The sequence below is a fragment of the Trachurus trachurus genome, assembly GCF_905171665.1.
Source record: "Trachurus trachurus genome assembly, chromosome: 14".
Classification (NCBI taxonomy): domain Eukaryota; kingdom Metazoa; phylum Chordata; class Actinopteri; order Carangiformes; family Carangidae; genus Trachurus; species Trachurus trachurus.
Window position 1 is genome coordinate 3,356,332 of NC_139903.1, and position 21,816 is coordinate 3,378,147.

At 38.8% G+C, this 21,816-nt stretch overlaps 1 protein-coding gene across 3 annotated transcripts in view; it reads right to left on the reverse strand.

Annotated features, from left to right (window-relative positions):
* dlg2 (discs, large homolog 2) overlaps positions 1-21,816 on the reverse strand; it is a gene marked incomplete at its 5' end in the record, with an annotated part of 269,853 nt that overhangs the window by 200,217 nt on the left and 47,820 nt on the right. For all 3 annotated transcript variants that reach the window (XM_083986422.1, XM_083986423.1, XM_083986421.1), the window contains one exon: positions 21,124-21,192. In XM_083986422.1, the coding sequence (XP_083842548.1) occupies positions 21,124-21,192 (69 nt within the window). The remainder of the gene's footprint in view (positions 1-21,123; positions 21,193-21,816) is intronic.

A 21,816-nucleotide genomic window follows, 5' to 3' on the forward strand; every position in this document is an offset into this window, starting at 1 on the left:
TAATTTCCAACCATTTCATAACTCTTCATATATTGTTTCATCATCTCTTATGATTGGTTCAGCAATTTCTTCACTTGATTCAGCATTGTTTCAACAATTTATTCAGCTCATTCAGCTTCCAGCTTTCAGCATTCACCCGTATTTCCTTCAGGAAATTCATTCTCTAGTGTTTCCTGTTCTACTTTACTGTACAAATTAAGTTAATATACAATGTATATTCTACTCTGTATTAGCAGAGTCAGGTTTCTGCATTTCTGTATTACTGTATTACTCTTCTTTCTTTAATACATTGATGTTTCTGCTACAGAAAAGAGCAGTGAGAGTTATTCACAAGGTAGGCAATAGAGATCCCTCAAATAGATTATTTATTTCTGCAGGTTGTTTGAAAATGGCCGATATAATAGAACTTCAGACCTTAAAAATAATGTTTAAAGCAAAGAACAGATCATTACCAGAACATTTACAAATCTTGCTCAAGCTGGAGGAAGGGGACAACAGACTGAAGCTTGATTTTAAACATACATTTGCAAGGTTAAGCTTAAAACAAATGTGTATTTCTGTTGCAGGTGTAAAATTATGGCATTCACAAAGCAAGGAATTGAAAAATTGTACAAGTACAGTATATCTCAGTTAAAAAAAACATTTAAAAAAGAAAAGATAAGCGTCTACAAAAATTAAGAAGGAGAAAGAGAAAAAGATAGTGGTGTTTTGTTTGTTTTCTTGTGACAACTATGTTTCATCATCTTTAATATTTTGAAATAGGGTATAATATTGGTGTTGAAGTAAGCCAATGTAACTATAACAACAGAGAGGGGCAGGTACTATAAGTTTTCTTCATCCTGCTACTTTTCATTCATGGTGACAATGTGTACATTATGTAATTTTGTGCAACCTTGTGAAGAATGTATACCATGAATGGAATAAACCAAAAATGAAATGAAATGTGAATTCCTGCACAGTACATACTATAGGCCTCTTATTTCCTAAAGAATTAAAGTGAAAAAAATATTTAGAATAAAATGAAATATAAAATAAATGATAATAATAAAGCTGCATTATAAACAATAAGACAAAATATGTCCTTGTTATGTTGAAGTGGGCGCCTATAAATATCTGCATAACAAACAATGTTCTATAAGTTATTTGCCTAAAGGGCCAATCTCTATTTTGAGACAAAGGAGAGTCAACAGCAGGATGCTTTAATCTCCACAGGGTGCTCGAGGTCAGTGTCTTCAGCAGAGGTCACGCCGGCACCGCTGACCGACCGTGACCGTGACCGTTACCGTGGAGCTGCGTGGACGACGGCGTGGGATCAGCAGGAGAAAACAACACGAAGCCTCCTGGATTAAACCCAAACCTGGATATTTTTGAAACAGTAAATTGGGAAACAGCAGGGAAAGTGTTTCAAGCTACGGGGGCTCACAGAGAGTTAACGATTTACTACTGTAAAGTGAGACAAACGTGTGTGTGTGTGTGTGTGTGTGTGTGTGTGTGTGTGCAGTGAGGAGGCGTGAGGTGTTGGTGAATCAATGTTATGGGACAAAACGTCCACTCATCAGGTTTCTAACGACTGGAAGCTCCTCGCTGATTAACCTTCGTCTTGTGTTCGCGTTCTGCTACTGTACCATCTCTGCTGTTCTTAAATCAGCTGTAAAATACACATCCAATTTGTTTTTTCTTCTCTTGGTTACATTGTTAGACTTCCTTATCCATGAAAATGTTGGTTTTAATATTTGTGGTGTGGTTCCCTGGGCCTTTTTTGTCAGTTTACCCCTTGGCTTCAATTGAACCTTCATCCTGTAGCTGTAGCTTTCTGCTACCATGACTTGTGTTGGGGTCAGTTTTGAGTCTTAAATCAGAAAAAACACACTAAAAGCAGTTATTTATCATTTGTTTCTCACCTCTTGGTTACATTATTAGGCTTCCTCATCCATGAAAAGTTTGGTTTTGCACATACGATTTCAGTTTTAGCTCTAATTATTGTTTTAATTGATATAACCGAGTCAAAACCGACCCTAACAACACAAATGTCATAATTTTAACCAGAACATTTTAGAAGTTAGTGGGAAAAAAAAGAAGTTTGATTTTGTTTAAATAGAGGTTCCTGACAAAGTCAAAAAGACTTGATGCAATAAACAAATTCATGTGGTACGTTTATGCATTAAAAACCTGAAAACGGGTCGGTGCTGACCCCAACACAAGAAGAAGGTTAAACACGTGAACACAAACAGAAAGAATGATGGTTTAGAAGAATTTGTGTAATTTGTGTTCTTCGTTGTTGTTGTTGTGACCTTGGGTTTAGTAGAAGGCACAAATATCTCCGCACTTCATGTTGTTTCCCTTCAACGGAGGGAAAACTGAATTTGAGCCGAAGGTTTTATGGTTTTATGTGCAAATCATGCCCACACAAGTTTTCATTCGCCAAACACACTCATTCATTCACAGCACAAAGTCAATGGGATAATGAATCAATCAGTACGTTTACATGACACTTGAAAAAAACGAATTATTGCCTTAATCCGACTATAACTGGACAACTGAAGTGCATGTAAACACCTTAGTCCGACTGAAATCGGAGTTGGAGAACTCTGATTAAGACACCCAGATATTGCGATTGGAATTCAATTTTCTCCGTCATGTATACACCTTAGTCGGAGTATAACTGGACAATGCATGTGCGCATGCTCCACAACCGTAGAGACGGCACCAAGTGGAGCAGAGAAGCCGCCCAAACCCGGCAAAGTAAAGAAAAAAACCCAACATCAGCGCCGATTCAATGCATTTCACACAGCGCGACCAGCAAGAGTGTGTTATTAAAAAAAGAGAGCGGGAGAGAGAGATGAAAAAAGGAAGCCCGTATCCTATTCTCAGCGCGAATCCGGCCCAGGCTGGCGCATCTGGTCGGGAACTGCAGTTGAGAATTTAAGTAAGTGGAATATTTGTGTTAATATAAATCTTAAATAGTTGTATCTTCCGACAGCAATCACTTACATAGAGTGTTTGGTCTGAAACACGGGTCTGTCAGTCACTCTGCTCTGCTCTGAGCCGAGGAGAAAACTTTCCTTGTATCCTACAACCTTTATCCAATGAGGAGAGAGAACGGCATAAAGGGGCAGTCCTCTCTTGTGTGTGCAGCCGGAAGACAGGAAGTTAGCCAAAACCACCGGATCGCTTACTTCTGCTTTAAACAGTTTTCATTCATTTACAGCACAAACTCAATGGGATAATGAACCAATGAGAGAAAAAACAACATGATTCAACGATTAGTCGACTAAAAGCAAAATCTGACAAATCAGATTCAACTATGAGATCTCGTAGTCGGAGAAACCCCTAATTAATTCCATTAACTTTGCTATACAGTGACGGCCAGTATTTATGATCCATAGAGATTTAAAACATTTTTCTTGTGGCAGCATCGTCACAGACGTGCAGTATCCCGGTGCACAGAGAGGTCAGATCACAGTCTCTTGAATAGCTACAGTACCATCTGATTTTCAAAACTGTTTTGCTTAACGGAAACCCTGGAGGCCGCATGCAGTCAACTCTCTCTCCGCTGTGATTGTTTCCAGAGAAACGTCTCAGAGCCTCAGCAGTCAGGATTTAGATCATGCCTCTGCCAACTACTGCTGCATTATGTGGACAAAACAATCCCGCTAATGCTCCTGGACCATTATCGGCAATGTGCCGCGCTTTTTATAGCTCCATCTAAAGTCTACAGCATCTGATTCTTCTGATCGTACAGCAGAAAACCCTCCATTAAATGGTTTGGTAACACTTTACAATAAGGGTCCCTTAATTAACATTAGTTAGTACATTATTAAGCATTAATATATAAACTAATGTGTTAATTAATGCTTAGTAATGCATACATAATGATAACCAATTACATTATTCAACTTTTAAATGTATTTACTAACTTTAAGTAGTAAACATTAATTAACTGCTTACTAATAGGCTACATTAATTAATGTGTTTCCTAATCCTAAGTAATACATAATAACCATTGTTAATGTATTAATTAATGCTTAATAATGTACTAACTAACGTTAATTAAGGGACCCTTATTGTAAAGTGTTACCAATGGTTTTTATGACTATCTCTCCGACAGACCACAGACAGCCTTTTTCTAAAGGTCTAATCTATTCTCGGTCGTCTGTTGCAATTTTATCCGTTCACGACTGAACTGCAGAAGTTGACTCTTGTACACAGGAGATCGGTTCATTTCAGAGAGACTCCCTGATTAAATAAAAAGGATTAAATAAATATTAATATCTGACTGATGAATCATAATGAAGTTAAATTATAGCCCTTACAGCCCCACATAAAGTAACATTTTACACTGCAAAAACTCAAATATCTTACCAAGAATATTTGTCTTATTTCTAGTCTAAAATGTCATTTCTAGTCAAAACAAGTGAAAATGATCTAAAAACAAGTTCATTTTTAGGTGATGAAGTGGAAAGAGATTAGTTTTGACTAGAAATGAGACATTTTGACAAGAAATATGATAAATATTCTTACAAAGATTTTGAGTTTTTGCAGTGTAGAGCTAGGATAAAGTTTGCTCGACTTCGCTGTGCTTCTGCTCAACAACAGTCTGTCGTTGTGTGCTCCCTGTACCACAAACAAAACCATCTTCATTGAGTATTCATTGTGCAGAAACCAGATTAACAAGCAGGATTTCTGTTTTGTTGCTTGACTAACCGATGAACCTTTGTGTAAATAACCACAACTGAATAAATTTGGCAGCAAGCAACAGCTGTCAGCTTTAGCAGCAGACTAACTTTCAATCTGCTACGTTTTGTTCACACAGATTAGATAGATAGATAGATAGATAGATAGATAGATAGATAGAGATAGATAGATAGATAGATAGATAGATAGATAGATAGATAGATAGATAGATAGATAGATAGATAGATAGATAGATAGATAGATAGATAGAGCGAGAGAGCGAAACAGATAGATAGATAGATAGATAGATAGATAGATAGATAGATAGATAGATAGATAGATAGATAGATAGATAGATAGATAGATAGATAGATAGATAGATAGATAGATAGATAGATAGATAGATAGATAGATAGATAGAGCGAAACAGATAGATAGATAGATAGATAGATAGATAGATAGATAGATAGATAGATAGATAGATAGATAGATAGATAGATAGAACGATAGATAGAACGATAGATAGATCGATAGATAGAACGATAGATAGATAGATAGAACGATAGATAGATAGATAGATAGATAGATAGATAGATAGATAGATAGATAGAACGATAGATAGAACGATAGATAGAACGATAGATAGATAGATGATAGATAGATAGATAGATAGATAGATAGATAGATAGATAGATAGATAGATAGATAGATAGATCGATAGATAGAACGATAGATAGATAGAACGATAGAACGATAGATAGATAGATAGAACGATAGATAGAACGATAGATAGAACGATAGATAGATAGATAGATAGATAGATAGATAGATAGATAGATAGATAGATAGATAGATAGATAGATAGATAGATAGATAGATAGATAGATAGATAGATAGAAACTACTTTGCCACCAGTAAAAACACAAACATCCACTCAACAAACAATACAAACATACCATTGCACAAAAACATCTGTATGGACATGATTTGGACAGAGTACTCAAAAACAATGAAAGATAAATAAATAAGTATATAAGTATACACCTCCAGAAGGTAAATCGTTCAGTTTTGGCTGAACTAGTCAATGATATGTTGGTTTTTCAACAGTAAGACAGAAACCTCTGCTGCTGCGTTACCTCACCAGATCACAATCCAGATGAGAGAGCATCTAAAAACACGAGTATCAACACAACTCCTTCCTCTTTTAGTTGTTTCTCCTTTCTATTTTCTTCTTCCCATGTTGAACCACATCGCAGTACTCATCAAGCCCCCGAAGCTTTACGTAACACGGCCAACAACTGCATGTTATTATTATGCTCTGCACATTCATTCATTATGGAGAGCTCAGTCCTTAAGGTAGTAGGGCAGAATATGATATAGTGTCATGTGGGATCCCGCGAGATGAGCACTTAAAGAGGGGAAGTTATTCCAAGAACTCTGTGAAACTGTTTTATGACGCATTCATTATGGATCAAAAGACTCACAGACACCAGAACAACAGAGTAGAGGTGTTTGTTCTTGGTCACTGAATTTATGAGGAGTCAGTTATTATTGATAATGTGAGGTAGAAAAAACAGGACGGTGCCAATACAAATCTCATTTGCGACCGCAGCCCCGTCGTCCTCTGACTTCAGCATCACTGAGAGGAAGTGGAGATATTTCATCTATAGGCAGATATTAGCTTCAGCATTGTGTGGGCTGAAGTTGAACCTTATATAAAGCATGTTAACAATCATGTACTCCTACAGGCCCATTCCCCTGGACACTATGTAATAATGTCCGTTCAGAGTTGTGAGGTAAAAAAAAAAAGAAAAAGAAAAATCTCATGGTATCTCACAGTTGACTCATTCATTATAAATTGATGGGTTTTTTTTCTTCTGATTTTATGGGTAGAAATGTTCACCTATAGCATATTATTGTCCCTTATTGATCATGAATCAGAAGCATAGAGCTAATTAAAGATAAGAATTTGTCATTACCAGAATTAATGAGTGCTACTATAAAACCACAGGGTGCACTTCCCTTCAACCTGAAAGATGCAGCATTCCTTTGTTTATAAAGCAGGTGATATATGTCGATGCAAAAAGGTCAGGATAATCTGCAATTGTTTGGCCATTTGTTACTTGTTTTAAAACCAAAACTGAAAAAAAGAAAGAAAAAAAAACGTTTTTGTTTTGTTTTTTTGGCTATTCATATGATCAATATTTCATTCGGAACCTGAAAATAAAATCCAAGTGGTTTTATTTACTGTAACTTTTGATTTTTAACCAAAAGCAAAAATACTGGAGTTAGAAAATAAATATTTCCAAGTGATACTAAAAAATATATATATATATATACTTGTGTCTTGCACCCTTGTGTTTTTTTTAGGTTGAGTTTGCAGCTTTGACATTTCCTGTCAGCCTGGGGCAGCGTTCCTATTAGCTGTGACCCACTGCACCACCTTCACATTTCTTTGCAGATATTTTTTGCAAACGCACCCTGAAGTAAATTCCCATTCAAGTCAAGTAAAAAACTAAAAACAAAACAAAACAAAACAAAACAAAACAAAACAGATTCACTGAAGAAATATAAATAAAGATAGATGTATCATACGTGTGATGGACAGTGAGTCACACTTGGCTGCCAGGTAGCTACAGCAGCTGATATTTTAGGAGTGAAAAGTCAAGCTTTTAACTATGAATTTTAACCATCAACCTGTCAAAGCTGCAGACTGGTAGTTATTACTCACTGTGGAGTCTCCAGTTGGATTTTTAACCTTAAAAAGAGCAGCACAATGGTGACATAGGCTACTGTACATGCTGATTGGGAAAACAGTCCTTTAGCTCCTCCTTTCCACTACAAACCCATTCACAGCCAATAGATGCTGCTGGGTTCAATAGTGTTGGGTGGATATTATGGAAAGAGACTTAACAGATTACAATTAATATTCATTATCTTGATGATTAAGAGTACTGTAGATGTTCTCTGCTCTACCTGTTCTTCAAGGACACAGAATCTCAATTTCTCGATTGACAAATTGACTGTTTGTTTCAGCACTATAGCTGAAGCTAAAATAGCTCCTCTGAGGAAGTGGATTGTATTACAGCTATATGCCAAACAAAGCCTCACTCATGAGCACTTTAGACAGTACTCAGGACCTCTACTGTGCAACGGCAACAAACAATTCAGCCACACAGACACAGAAGGATCATTTATTCATGTTCTCACCTATGGGCAATTCAGAGGAAATGAATCTAACCTGCCTGAACAGACCAGACCAGACCATTCACATACAAACTCCAGACCTCGGCCATGTGACGGGTTCAAACCTTTAAAGTAATACGTCAACATTTTTTTTTCGTGTCTTGCCTCACTCCCGAGTCCATGACCAGCAGATAGACACCATCCTTTCGACTGTGCGTGCAGTAACGAGGGAGATAGAGCCGTATCGCCTGTAATTAGCTTAGCTCAAACACTGGAAGTGTATAGGTAGTGTTAGCCTGCCTCCTACCCGAGCCGAAATCAGCAGTCAGAAGCTGATTTCATTTAAGCTCTAAACTCTGTAAATATATCACTTTATCCACATTTCAAACATGTTTAGGTGAGAAAGTAGCCGTTTAGATCAGCAGTGTGTTGTTAATTTGTCTAAATACCAGCTGTTTACAATTTTGTTCGGACGAATTCGGCGCTACTCGAGCTAGCCGTTGTGACCAAAGCACTTCCGGTTATTTTCACAAAATAAAACACCTGTTGCCCTTTACATACAGAAAACCATGACGATAGAATTTGTGCTTTTACTTTGAAATAGGAAGCTAACCTACCCTCGATGTAGCTAGCTTGAACCAAAATAAACCGTCTTTGCTTGAACCCTCCGTTTTGACCGATCTCGTCCCGTTACCGGCATTTGACCGCTCAAGATGCCTTACCGGAGAGTTTTGTCAGCTCTGAGACGAAGATCGGCCCGCCGGTTTCCGTTTAGAGTTGCTGAAGAGTTTCTCTGATGACTTTAGGTGGAGGCAGGCTAACACTACTTCCAGTGTTTGAGCTAAGCTAATTACGGGCGATACGGCTCTATCTCCCTTGTTACTGCACGCACAGTCGAAAGGATGGTGTCTATCTGCTGGTCATGGATTCGGGAGTGAGGCAAGAAAAAAATGTTGGCGTATCCCTTTAAAGTTGTTCCTGTGAGGCAACACTACTAACATCACTGTGTAAAAAAAAGAAATCACAGCTCCTTCAACCAACTGCATTAATGTTACAAGACTCTCTTCTCACAGAAGGCACAAGGCACTCTGAGTGAAGGGCGGCACACCGAGGCTGACTTCCTAATGACTCCCGTGCAAAAGCCAGTGTGAATATTTCACCATGACTTTTACAGCGACTCATCGGTCTCTCTGCTCTTACCATACGTGTGCCATCCATGCACTTCAACATACGAGGAGGAGAGAGAGCTCGATTTGTCCATCTTTAGCATGTTCCAGTCTGGATGATGGGCTATACAGTAGCTGTCTGATTGGACGGAGAGACCATGCATGCCTATACTTAGGCTGCAAACCACTCAGTGGAGATTTTCCGCATAAATGGCGAGGAGAGCTCTGTCAGTTTCACTTAGAACGCTCCGTGAAAATGTCAGTGTGACCTCGGCTCGGTGTGATGTAAATAGTAGGCGAGTTGCTTCGGAAGGAGTTACCTGTCTGCTGTAACTTTTACTGTTGCTACCTGCATGCAGAACATCGGTTCTTATATCATAGCTACCATTATCTGATCAACTTCGAAATGTGACCATTGCTTATAGGCTACACTTTATTTGAAACCAAATGTTTTATTTTTTGACTAATCTTGTAAAATTCAATTGTTATTTGTATTCTATTTGGTTTTTTTTGTCTTTTCTTATGTCTATGATTAATGTGACTGTGTTGAAACTTTATGTGCTGCCACTCTTGTCCATTGAGATCTTGGATCTCAATGGGACAAACCTGGTTAAATAAAGGTTATAATAATAAAAACATATTTTTCTCACAGGTGAAACATGCAGTAATGCTATTTTGCTGTGCTAATATTGCTAATCAGCACTAAAAACAAAGTACTTTTAACGATAAAGTCATTAGTTTTGCAGGAATTTTATACTAAACCAAAGTACGAGACAACTAGAGACTTAACCTGATGATAATGTAGTAATGCCGCTGTCATGGAAATTCATTGGGGCACTGTGGTTAGATTTAGATATTTGAGTCTGGACTAAAAGTAGTTGCCGCCATCCGACCAACGCGTCCATCGATACAGTTTGCATTCCCCATGACTACAAATGATCGCACAGCCAGCCAGAGTGAAATAAAAAGTACCAAAACCATAATTAGCTTGGTGCACAGTACAGCAATTTAGTAATTCAGATCATGCCACACATACAGTAGAGTATATAATATTTGGATGAGCGATACTGAACTTCAACACTCACTTTCAGGTGTAGTTACCCCAGTTACCCAGAAACACTCCACAAAGTCTAAAAGCATACGGACCTACTTTATATGAGTCTTATTATAGATAACCTACAACTACACATAAAAACACAAACAAGGCAGCATCAACTGCATGATTATACAAGAAGACCGTCTATTTAAACCTCATATCTTCATACATAAAAGTTAATGATGGTGGTGTGAAGCATTGCTGTGAGAGGTTTCCCCCCTCTCCAACCGCATGTACAGTAATGGTGATTTGCTCTCAGTATCAGCCACATAAAAGATAAGAGAGCAAATCAGTCTGATCTTTTCTCAGCATTGCAGCTTGTCTATAGTATAAGGTTTTGTAAATTGTAAACATGCAATAATGTGTTGCCTCCGAGGGGATTGGGTGAGGTGGGGGGGTTGAGCAGAGGGCTGCAGCACCGGGGCTGCAGCACAGACACGACTCCACTGACAGAAGTTCAACCCCAACTTCTGCTGCCTCTCCAGCGTTTCTGCTGACTGACATGCATACCGTTAGTTAGTTAGAGGGAAGAAGTGAATCATCCTCTCACACAACAGACTATGTATATAATACGACTCCAGCGGGAGATAATAATAATGATAATAACCCACAGTGAGAGTCGATCTGATAGCAAACACAGAAACAAATCATTTATTCCAACTCACTTCGGGATAAAAGTTGGCATTTGACAAAAAAATACGATCACGACAACGGTGAGGGAAGAGAAGACACAACACATGCACACGTTGAAGAAACAGCAGCAACACAGAGAAAGACACACAGACAGATAGAGCCTCGTCCTCCTGCTTCATTCTCTCCGTCTCAGTCCTCTCATCCCTTCTCTCGTCTCTCGGTGAATCATTCATTCCTTCTGTGTTCCTTACCTTTGTGGTGACAATGCAAAGACAATCCATGCTGTCCAAGCAAAGAAAAAAAATTACAAAAAAAAAAAGAAAAAGACAAGAAGAAGCTCTCAACCTGAGCCCAGATTCATCCCCACTAACATCACCACCACTGGAAAGGGTAAAAAAGCAAAAAAGAAGAAAAAATAAAAGCAAGAAGACACCGGTGTGAAGACAAAGGCAAGGAGGAAAAATAAAGAACGTAGGAGTTACTGAAGAAGAAGTAGAAGAAAAATATGAACAAAACGTGGGGGAGGAGAAAAGGAAGAGAGCGCACACACACACGCGCACGCACACACACTCGCGCTCACATCCGCACACTCACTCACACACGCTCTGGAGGGAGAGCAGCCACGGCGGACAGACGTTACAGCATGTGGGCCCCTCGCGAGGACCGGGATGCCTCCTCCACGGAGCCGAAGGCGATCAGGAATCCTAACGCCATCTCATCTCAGAGCGGAGCAGAGCGCACGTCATCAGCCGTGGTGCACACACACACACACAGGAACACACACACACACAGAGGAACATGCACTAAAAAAATGCAGCAGCTGGCCTATAGCTTCTTCATTCCTCAGCTTCTCTCTCCTCTCCCTCTCATTCATCCTCTGCCTCTTGTTTTCAGTTCATCGTCTCCTCCTTTCTCTCTCCCTCCCTCTTTCTCTTTCTCTCCCTCTCCTCTCTTCCTGCAGAGCGACTCAGCGGTGCTACACTATGGGATGGGAGAGAGAGCGAGAGAGCGAGGGAAGATAGTGAAGGACGAGTGCATCGGCTCAGCCTCAGCAGAATGAATTACATTCCCATGCTCTGTCTGTGTCTGGCTGGCTATTGGCTGCTGTGGCCGACTGCTGGAACTTCGTAATAACGCACAGGATTTAATTTCATATGCAGCAGCAGCAGCAGCAGCAGAAGAACCGCTTTGTGACACACTTCTTTTACAGTGTGTAGGTGCTCGTGCTCGTGCATGTGTGTGTGTGTGTGTGTGTGTGTGTGTGCATCCCAGCAGTAAGTTACATGGGAATGGGTTGAGCTTTTTTGAAGGTAATGATTTGATTTTATGATCGTGGTTTGAATTAGCTTAAGATCAGGATCAGGTTAAGGTTTAAGATCTCCAGTGCCTTTCTGTTCCTCGTGTTCACATGTTTCTGGGAAAAACGGGAACGTCGAAAGGGAATTGTCACGGATATAGCGTAGGTAGGCAATAACATTGAGTGTAGACTGCATGGGGTTGTTAGTACAGTAGCTGCACTCTTCACCTGCTGCCTCTCTCCCTCTCCCAGCTCTGCAGACCTGATTGAAAAGTCACGCAGGGATGAAACAGGGGAAGATGATGGAAATTGTGAAATTATTTTTGGAGTTATTACTGTACAGTATATTGACTGTGTCTGAGCTTGGAGCTGAAGGAAGCAGTCATGCTCCGCACAACCACTGTCACAGCGTTGCCTAGTGTTGCAGTCAAGACCACCTAACCCAAGACCAGAACTACGACTTTGAGGGGGTCGAGACCAAGTCAAGACCAAGACCAAATACAGTAAAAATGTAGAAATTAGGAGCGTCTTTGAAGTGACTACGAGGAGTTTCAGAAAGCAAAGTGTTTTCACACTACATTTCCCATGAGCCTCTGCACGCACGGTGAAATTCTTGGACTGGAGCAAGACAGAAAAAAGCGAAAAACATTTGCCAAGAATGTTTTCATTGATCAAAAACAAAAGTCGGAGGTTTGAAGATGATCAAATACCGTCGTAGTTCCGACCATAAACGATGCCAACTATAGCGATCCGGCGGCGTTATTCCCATGACCCGCCGGGCAGCGACCAGGAAACCAGGAAACCAGGAAATGCTGGGCAAGGTCGACCACTAAATAATAATATCAAAATAACTATAAAGACAAAACAATATATTTACCAAAAATGGACCCATTAACAAGTGGTAACGTAGATTCATCCACATTAATATGAGACTCTTTTATAACCAAAAACAACCTCCTCAGGGAATCTTTAAGTGCAGGATGAGTTCCCATCATTTTGATGCTAAAATACTTGTCAACGCAGGAGAGAGAAGAAAAAGTAAGTAAAAGAGGCAAGATCTTTAGGCTTATTTGGGGGGTCGCGCTTTTCACTTTACCACCAGAAGAACTGTGAGCCATCGACAATGACCTGCTGCTTTTTAAATCCAATCTAAAAACATTTTTATTCAGAATTCTTTAAATGCTTTGTTTTTATTATCGTTTAATGTTTTAATGTCTCTTTGCTTTTCTTGTTCTTGTGTTCTTAAGTTGAAATTTTTATCTAAAGCACTTTGTCCATCATTTTAGATGCTGTAAAGTGCTATATAAATAAACCTTGATTAATGATGATTTAAAAGTTATGTTAGGGTTATGTTAGGTGAGGTTAAATAATATAAGACTATTTACACAACTAAACCAGACTAACACATACAACTATATAAAAAAAAATTCTAAGAGAAAGTTATTGGTTTCTGAAACAAGGACCCAACGGCATTCTGGGTTGGCAAACAGCCTGTTAGCCTGTAAAACAGTCATGTCTACCACATTCATGTAGTTTAACATAATTCAGCACTTTGTATTTGATTTCCAATTGTGTAGCTTTTCACTTTACTTTATCGGAGTCAATAAGGCCCTCTGGGAAAAAATACTGCCCATCCCAGCAATAGATTGTAACAACAGAACAGGCTAATGCTGCCTGAGCACAGTGGTTCAGTATAACAGTGCTGCATCATCGTAGCTCTCTTATCATTGTGTTGATGCATTGAATATGACTCACGGATACACAAAGACGACAGACGACGCGCTGCTGATGATGATAGTGGTAATGATAGAATGAAAACAGCTTCTTATGTAACAGACAGACAGGTTTCTGTCATGTGAGTCTCCAACAGAGTAGAGCTGTCTGATCTGTCCATGGTCTCTTCTTGCACATGTAATCATTTGAAAACTGATGAATTAACGAATGTTCTGGTAATAAATGAGTTGAACTCAACACTGCATTGAGACACTGCATGGCGGCAAACTTTGTCAGCCGACAGTTTCAGCTTCTTGTCTCCAAATGTGACAGAAATTAGTCAACAAGACCTGCAGACTTCACTCTTTTTTTCTCCATAAGTATTTAATGAGACGCTGGGAAATATCAGCAAAAAAAAACAAAAAACAAAAATACCACATGGGAATGGAGCCAGAACAAACAAAACAAAAATGCAGCCAAATCTGGACTAATACTCAGATACAGACACGTGGAAACAGTCACAGTCACAGAAGTCTAGGAATGATTATGTAATGGCATGAAACATTCTCTGTGTTGTTTAAAAAAGAACTGCAGATGAAATAGGCTACATCTCTGACTCTGGCAGCTTTACTGGGGATGCCCCCGAATGATCTGCTGCTGATTTTAAATGAAAAATTGCTTGATTGTAGTCACCGATCACCTACAACCAATCACCCATGGTTAATACTCTACTCTAATACTCAAAAACTCAAAATCTTACTAAGAATATTTATTTATTTATAGTCAAAATGTCGTTTCTAATCAAAACAAATCTCATTCTACTTAAAATAAGACTCATCACAAGAAAAGTAGCTTGTTTTTTTATACACTTTTTACTTCTTTCAAGCAGATTTTCACTTAAAATAAGTAGAAAAAATGTGATAGTGGAGCAAGTTTTCTTCCTTATTACAAGCACAAAAAACTTGCTTTCACTGGCAGATTTTTCTAATCATTTAAAGTGAAAATTAGTTTGAAACAAGTGAAATTATCTAAAAACAAGTTAATTTTTAGGCTATGAGTCTGATTTTGAGTGGGAAAAGATTAGTTTTGACTAGAAATGAGACATTTTGACAAGAAATATGACAAATATTCTTGGAAAGATTTTGAGTTTTTGCAGTGCTCTTCAATGCACAAAACAAAATGACATATCAGCCACGTGGGACTTGGACCATCTTCCAAGCATGCCATAAAAAAATGATTGATTAGCCATAAATAGCCATTTATATATTCATAGATTATCAGTATCAGTGCCCATACAATGTGACTCAGGTGTCCCTAAGCCTTACAGTACAAACTTCCAGGGTTAAACATGAAACACAGCTGTGCTCCACTTGTTAGACGTATATGCTTTAACTCAATGTCAAAGATGACCACAATGAAATCGCTGAAATCCAATTGACAGTGGAATATAACTGCAACTAATACACTGCAAAAACCCAAAATCTTTCCAAGAATATTTGTCTTATTTCTTGTCAAAATGTCTCATTTCTAGTCTAAACTAATCTCTTTTCACTTAAAATAAGACTCATCACCTAAAAATTAACTTGTTTTTAGATAATTTTCACTTGTTTCAAACAAATTTTCGATTGACTTAAGTAGAAAAATCTGCCAGTGAAAGTAAGTTTTTTGTGCTTGTAATAAGGAAGAAAAACTTGCTCCACTATCAGATTTTTCTACTTATTCCAAGTGAAAATATGCTTGAAAGAAGTAAAAAGTGTCTAAAAACAAGCTACTTTTTAATGTGATGAGTCTTATTCTAAGTATAATGAGATTTGTTTTGACTAGAAATGACATTTTGACTCTAAATAAGACAAATATTCTTGGTAAGATTTTGAGTTTTTGCAGTGTAACAAACTGATTCAACAAGTCCATGGTGCGACTACAGGACGAGTATCTGAGGCTACTAACTGGCTACGCTCCAACGCTGACATTATTTGATCAGTTGTGTCAAGCCTATTAATTAAAAAAGTACAAGCTTACATCATCATTTATATTTGTCCACAGACTTTATTTATCACAGCTCCACTTTAATGTACCTGTAACCTGAGTCGAGGTCTAATTAGAATGAGCAACGGCAAACACCTGCGTGGGTGTGCATGGGCCCTTTCATCTGCCACTTTGTTTCTGCATCAATAACAAATCCATCTTGGTTCTCATGAGACACATGAAGCAAAATCTCAGTCTCAGTCTCGTATCGATGACAAACCAGTGCAGCCAGTAAAGATCTATACATCCACCAGGCCAGTGCAGCCAGACTTTACTCTACTGCAGGGGTTCTCAACTAGTCTCACTCTGGGCTCCACATTTTCTCATGGTCATTAAGTCGCGACCCACTTTTATAGAATTCAAACCAGGATTCTTTTTCTTTTAAGCCTTTAAAAACAAATTTTGCTCTTTATTGAGCAAAGTGCATTTCAGAGCACATGAATGAAACTGAGGAGGAACATGACAACTGCATGTACGGAAGTGAATAAAAAAATATCAAACTGCACAAAATGGAGACCAACAAAATGATATATTTGACTTCTAATGCATCTCTGCATTCAGAGTATGTTCACAAAAGTGAATAAATATCAAATTGCACAAAATAAAGACCCACAAAACAAGGTATTTTCACTGCATTCAGGCCACATTAATAAGAAACTGATATCTTTGCATTCAGAGCAAATGGAGCAAATACCAGTAATAAGAAACTGAGGAGGAGCATTACAACTGCATGTGTTCACGTGACGCGTGTGCGTTTCAAAATAAGTTATTTTTCAAAATAAAAGACATGTCCAACATCAGATGTGCATTAAAGCAGCACTAAAGAACTTTCATTTTTGGTTGAGTTTGGCGGAGCCAGTGGACCAAAGCGGTAGTGTTTTGCCTGAAAGAAGACTCCATCTCCCATGAGCGTCAGTGCATTGCCCTGTAAAAATTCTGATCTCCCGGTGCATGGAAATTAACAGAACTCGTCCAAACTAAGTTTCTGTTACCAGCAGATCATTTCTCAGTAAACACATATGCACAATCCGACGGAAAGGTGCTGTATTGCTGCTCCCTCCTCGTCGTGACTCGCGAAAGTGAAAGTGAAACTTAAGTGAGAGCAGGGTTCCTACCATGCTCCTCAAAGTTGCTTAGTGCCAGTGAAGGCGATTCAGACCCCCTCAGGCCATGACAGAGGTGTCATTCAACCTGTTGTAAGTCGATGTACCATCACAAAAGTTATGAAAATATTATATGAAGGTTGAAAAGTTCTTTAGTGTTGGTTTAAATATTATTTACTTTTTTGACCAGCTGTCCGCGACCCATCCAGAACGGGTCTAGACCCACTTTTGGGTCCCGACCCACCAGTTGAGAACCACTGCTCTACTGCACTCTACTAGACACTAGAAGCATCTGATCTACAGCGTGTTTCCCTGTGTGTTGCAGCTCTTCTGGTGTTAAAAAACCAAGCGCACCTTTACTACGTCCCAGCAGCTGTCAATGGGCTGATTGCCTGCTGGGGGCGTGGCTAAGTTTACAAATGTTTGTCATTCATGTTTGTCTTTGTGTGTGAAAAGCAAGTAAAAAAAAACAAAACCAAAAGCAATGGAACTATCTGTCTGTCTTTCTTCATTGAGAAGTTGAATTCTGTTATGCAACATTTTGGTGCCGAAACCCGGGAGAGAGGGGGTAAGAACGAAGAGATGAAAAGTCTCAGATGCATGACAATAAAGAAGAAAGAAAAGAACAATGGCTGATCGACTGAAAAAGAAAAGAACCACAGTCCGTGCGTCTACAACCAGTGTACCAGAGTTCTTGGAACAGTTGCTATTAAAAGAAAAACGGTTGGATAAACTTGATGGGAGAAATCGAAGAGGAGACACTTGAGACACTTGTAGGAAGAAGTTGCAAGATTAGATCCTTGGAATATACTGTAAGGAACACATAACTAAGCGGAAAACAAAAACAAAGAGAGTGCTGAGGATACCTGTTGTTTTCTGGAGCCATCCCAGTGACGAGGTGAGTTGCGGACTTTGACCGTGACGACGGGTTTCATTTCATTTATGGACGAAGCAGCGTTAGCGTTAGCCTCACTCTCACTCTCCCACTCCCACTCTCTCCTCCTGTTGCTCTGACTGAGACTCACACACACACACACACACACACACACACACACAGCTTCATGCAGGGCTAATCTTTTCAGGTGATGCGGCTCAGGCAGCTTCGACTTATTGCATTACAAAGAAGGAATGCTTTAACCTGGTTTGTTAGGGCTGCCACTCATATATACAGACCAAGGTGTGACCAATTTGGACCAGTCTGTGTATCCTAACAGCCTTCTAGACGGGTTTATTTCAAAGCCTGCTTTGAGGTGTGACCTTCAGGGTGACCGAACAAACCCTGACCCCAACACAACACAACACACTATACGCCAAGCAATCTGACAGGGCGACTACATCTCTATATGTGATGTGCTCTTAGATTTGACTCATTGATTACATTTATCAAGCATGCAAGGACAACAATTTGTGTCTGACTTCCTTTGAATTTAATTGTTGTTTTATCCAGCACCTTCTTGCCAATAGGACAAGATGTAGAAATTAGCCACGTGGCTACAATCTCACACTACTGTCCCATTTATAAATCATAAATTATACATTAAAGGGATAGTTCAACATTTTGGCAAATTGGCCCATTGCCATAATCCCTATAGTCATAGCAGTAGGTTCGTTACCTTTAATTGTCGGTGCAAGCTATTTTTAGAACGGCGGAGCAGAGCCGTGAGCTGCTCAGAGCTACGCTACGGAGGCTCATGGGATTTCTTGGTTTCCCTCATCAAACTCATCAAATACACAATCCAACAACTCCACAACGCTCTGGTGGACAAGTTGTGACCTGCACATTCACCACGCTATGAGATAATAACACAACGTTACCACACAGAGTTGTTTTAGCAGAGACTGATGATGAAAAACTGTCCCTGAAGGCAACGTGCACCAGCAGTTTTGCATGAATTTCCCTCTAAAACAACTCTGTCTGGTAACGTTACGTTATTATCTCATAGCGTGGTGAATTTGAAAACTATGAGAAATGTAGTTGATGTTACTGATACTATTCTGGAATTATATTTGGGATTTTTGTGCAATACATTATTATTTTCTGTTTTGAATGATTCGATCTGAATATATGGGTATAGGCGAAAATAAACGCTAGCTTCAGCCTTTGCCTTTTCCGTTTGGTTATTTCTCTAGTCATACTGATACTTTCTGTTAAACTTTGTATTTTTAAATGACCTGACCGAAATAAAACATTTTCATTCATTCATTCATTCACTTTAAGCTTTAAACCACCAAACATCAACATCAGTCGTCATCTGTTTTCAACATCAAACTGACTCTGGTCCCAACACTACATTTCAGTCCCGATCTAGACTGAACCAAACATGAAGTTATTGACCCCCAAACATGGAACATCTCATCTTTTACATATAAACTGTGTGTTGTCCTCTACCCTGCATGTTGTGAACATAACCACTTCATTCACTGCTATATTTTACATCATATGAACGACGTCGTCGACAGGACATGATGACATAAGCTCAGATCTCATGTCCTTGAAATACTTCTCTCCCCTCCTCTTTGCTTTAATCTCATTTACTTCAGCAAGCTCACAGTTGTCGGGATTATGGATCTAGAAACTGCTTTCTGAGAAACTAAAGTGTTATATTGCTGCTGTAACATCTTGGGTTGTTGTATTTCACTAAAACCCTGTCTCTGTAATAATCACATCTCCATATGTCCAAACCACAACAGCGCCTACATCGTACATCGTCGAAACAATTATTGTGACCATTCTTCTGTAAATGTAATTAGGGGGATATTGTGGATCGTGTGGTGTAACAAAGTGTTTGCTTTCTGCCAAAACATCCAATTTTTCAATACAATTTACAACATTATTAACCTCTTACAGCTTGGTTAAGGTCAGAGAAAGTTCCTGCACAACAAGTTTACATTGACTTCAGAAACAAACAGTTCACTAGGGAGAGCATGTAAGCAATGCATGCTCAGTCTGGTGAAAGTCAATCTAATCTGAGCATGTGTAATTGCAATAATGGAGGTGTAGTTACTATGTGTGGATGTTTATGGCTGGTACGTGTGCAACAATGCAGTCAGGGTGCAATCATGTAAGCATGCTCAGTCTGGTGAAAGTAAATCTAGTCCAAGCTTGTGTAATTGTATGTTTTTTTTTATAACTCAACGAATCATGTCCAATTTTCCTGCTATTATGTAAATGCACTTATTTTGTTATCTATCGGTCCTCTGTCTTCATGGACTTTTTATGTTAATATGTATGTTATTATGTAATTTAGCATTAGTGATAAATCCGGTGTATTTACAGTGAGAACTCATGCACTCACTGTCCATTAATATGCACTGTCCCGACTAATAAACAAATAAAGTAAAGTAAGACCAGAATGAATGCGTCCCTGATTACCATAATACTTTACTTCCTTGTTCACCAGGCCATCTGATGGCTGATCAGTATCAGCTTTGGACTCGTCAGTCTCGCTTATAGATCTATAGTCTCTCTGGCAACAGTTGGGACATCCCTACAATTGACTCATACTGCACCACCAACTTTCTCTGACTTTAAAGGGATAGTAGCATTTTTTTTAAAGTGGGGTTGTATGATCTACAAATAGCCCCTAAGTACTTTAATTGCAGTAGAAGACTCTCTGCACTCCTCCCGTTAGCAACGCCAGCCCATAATAGCCCTGCCCAGAGATTTACAACATACATTGTTGTGAATGGACCCAAAGAAACGGCCTATTTTCGCGGCCTAAAAGAGGTTTTACCTGAAAAAAAATACACAGTTCCATTGTTCGCTATAATATAATTTTTTCCAGCCCCTCAAAGTGCAGGAAAAACACAGTTTTTATTTGGACCTACTGCAGTCTTCTACTGCAATTAAAGTACTTAGGGGCTATTTGTAGATCATACAACCCCACTTTTAAAATAAATGCTACTATCCCTTTAACTTAACAGAGCATTTATCACCTAACTCCCAGACAGGACTGTGAATGTGAACCTCCTATTGACTCAACATAATCCAGCCAGAGATCACATTTCATACAGAGCATAATCGAGCAATAGGAGAAAGACAGTTAAGAAGAGTTAATTTCTAGGTGACCCAGTCGTTCACTGCTGTGTTCAATCATTAGGATGAGGTGAAATCAAATTATAAGATCACACAAACTGAAATGGATGCTACTGTAGTAATAAAAACACACAAACAAACAAACTAGAGGCTACAAAGAAGAAGGTAGAGTAGGGCTTCCACGGGGAACTCACCTCCGACGTCTTGGCGCTGCTCTCTCCCTGCTCCGTCCCACTGGGCTCTGAGCTGCTCTGCTCCCTCTGCTGGGAACAACAAACAGCTCCATCAGTAATTCTCCTAAACCACCACACGCAGAGTGTAACACACTGATTTAATGTGACGTATACCCGGAGAAACAAGCAACAGATTCTGTCTTTAAGGAAATGAGATGAATCTTAAAGCCTGTATTAGAGTTTTAACACTTAATGCTACACTGCAAAAACTCAAAAACTTACCAAGAATATTTGTCTTATTTCTAGTCAAAACAAATCTCATTCTACTTAAAATAAGACTCATCACATTAAAAGCAGCTTGTTTTTAGACACTTTTTACTTCTTTCAAGCATATTTTCACTTGAAATAAGTAGAAAAATCTGACAGTGGATCAAGTTTTTCTTTCGTATTACAAGCACAACAAACTTGCTTTCACTGGCAGATTATTCTACTTATTTCAAGTGAAAATTAGTTTGAAACAAATGAAAATTATCTAAAAACAAGTTAATTTTTAGGTGAAGAGTCTTATTTAAAGTGGAAAGAGATTAGTTTTGACTAGAAATGAGACATTTTGACAAGAAATAAGACAAATATTCTTGGAAAGATTTTGAGTTTTTGCAGTGTAAGTTGGAAGAGTGAACATTAATATGCTTAAAAATGCAAACACTAAATAAA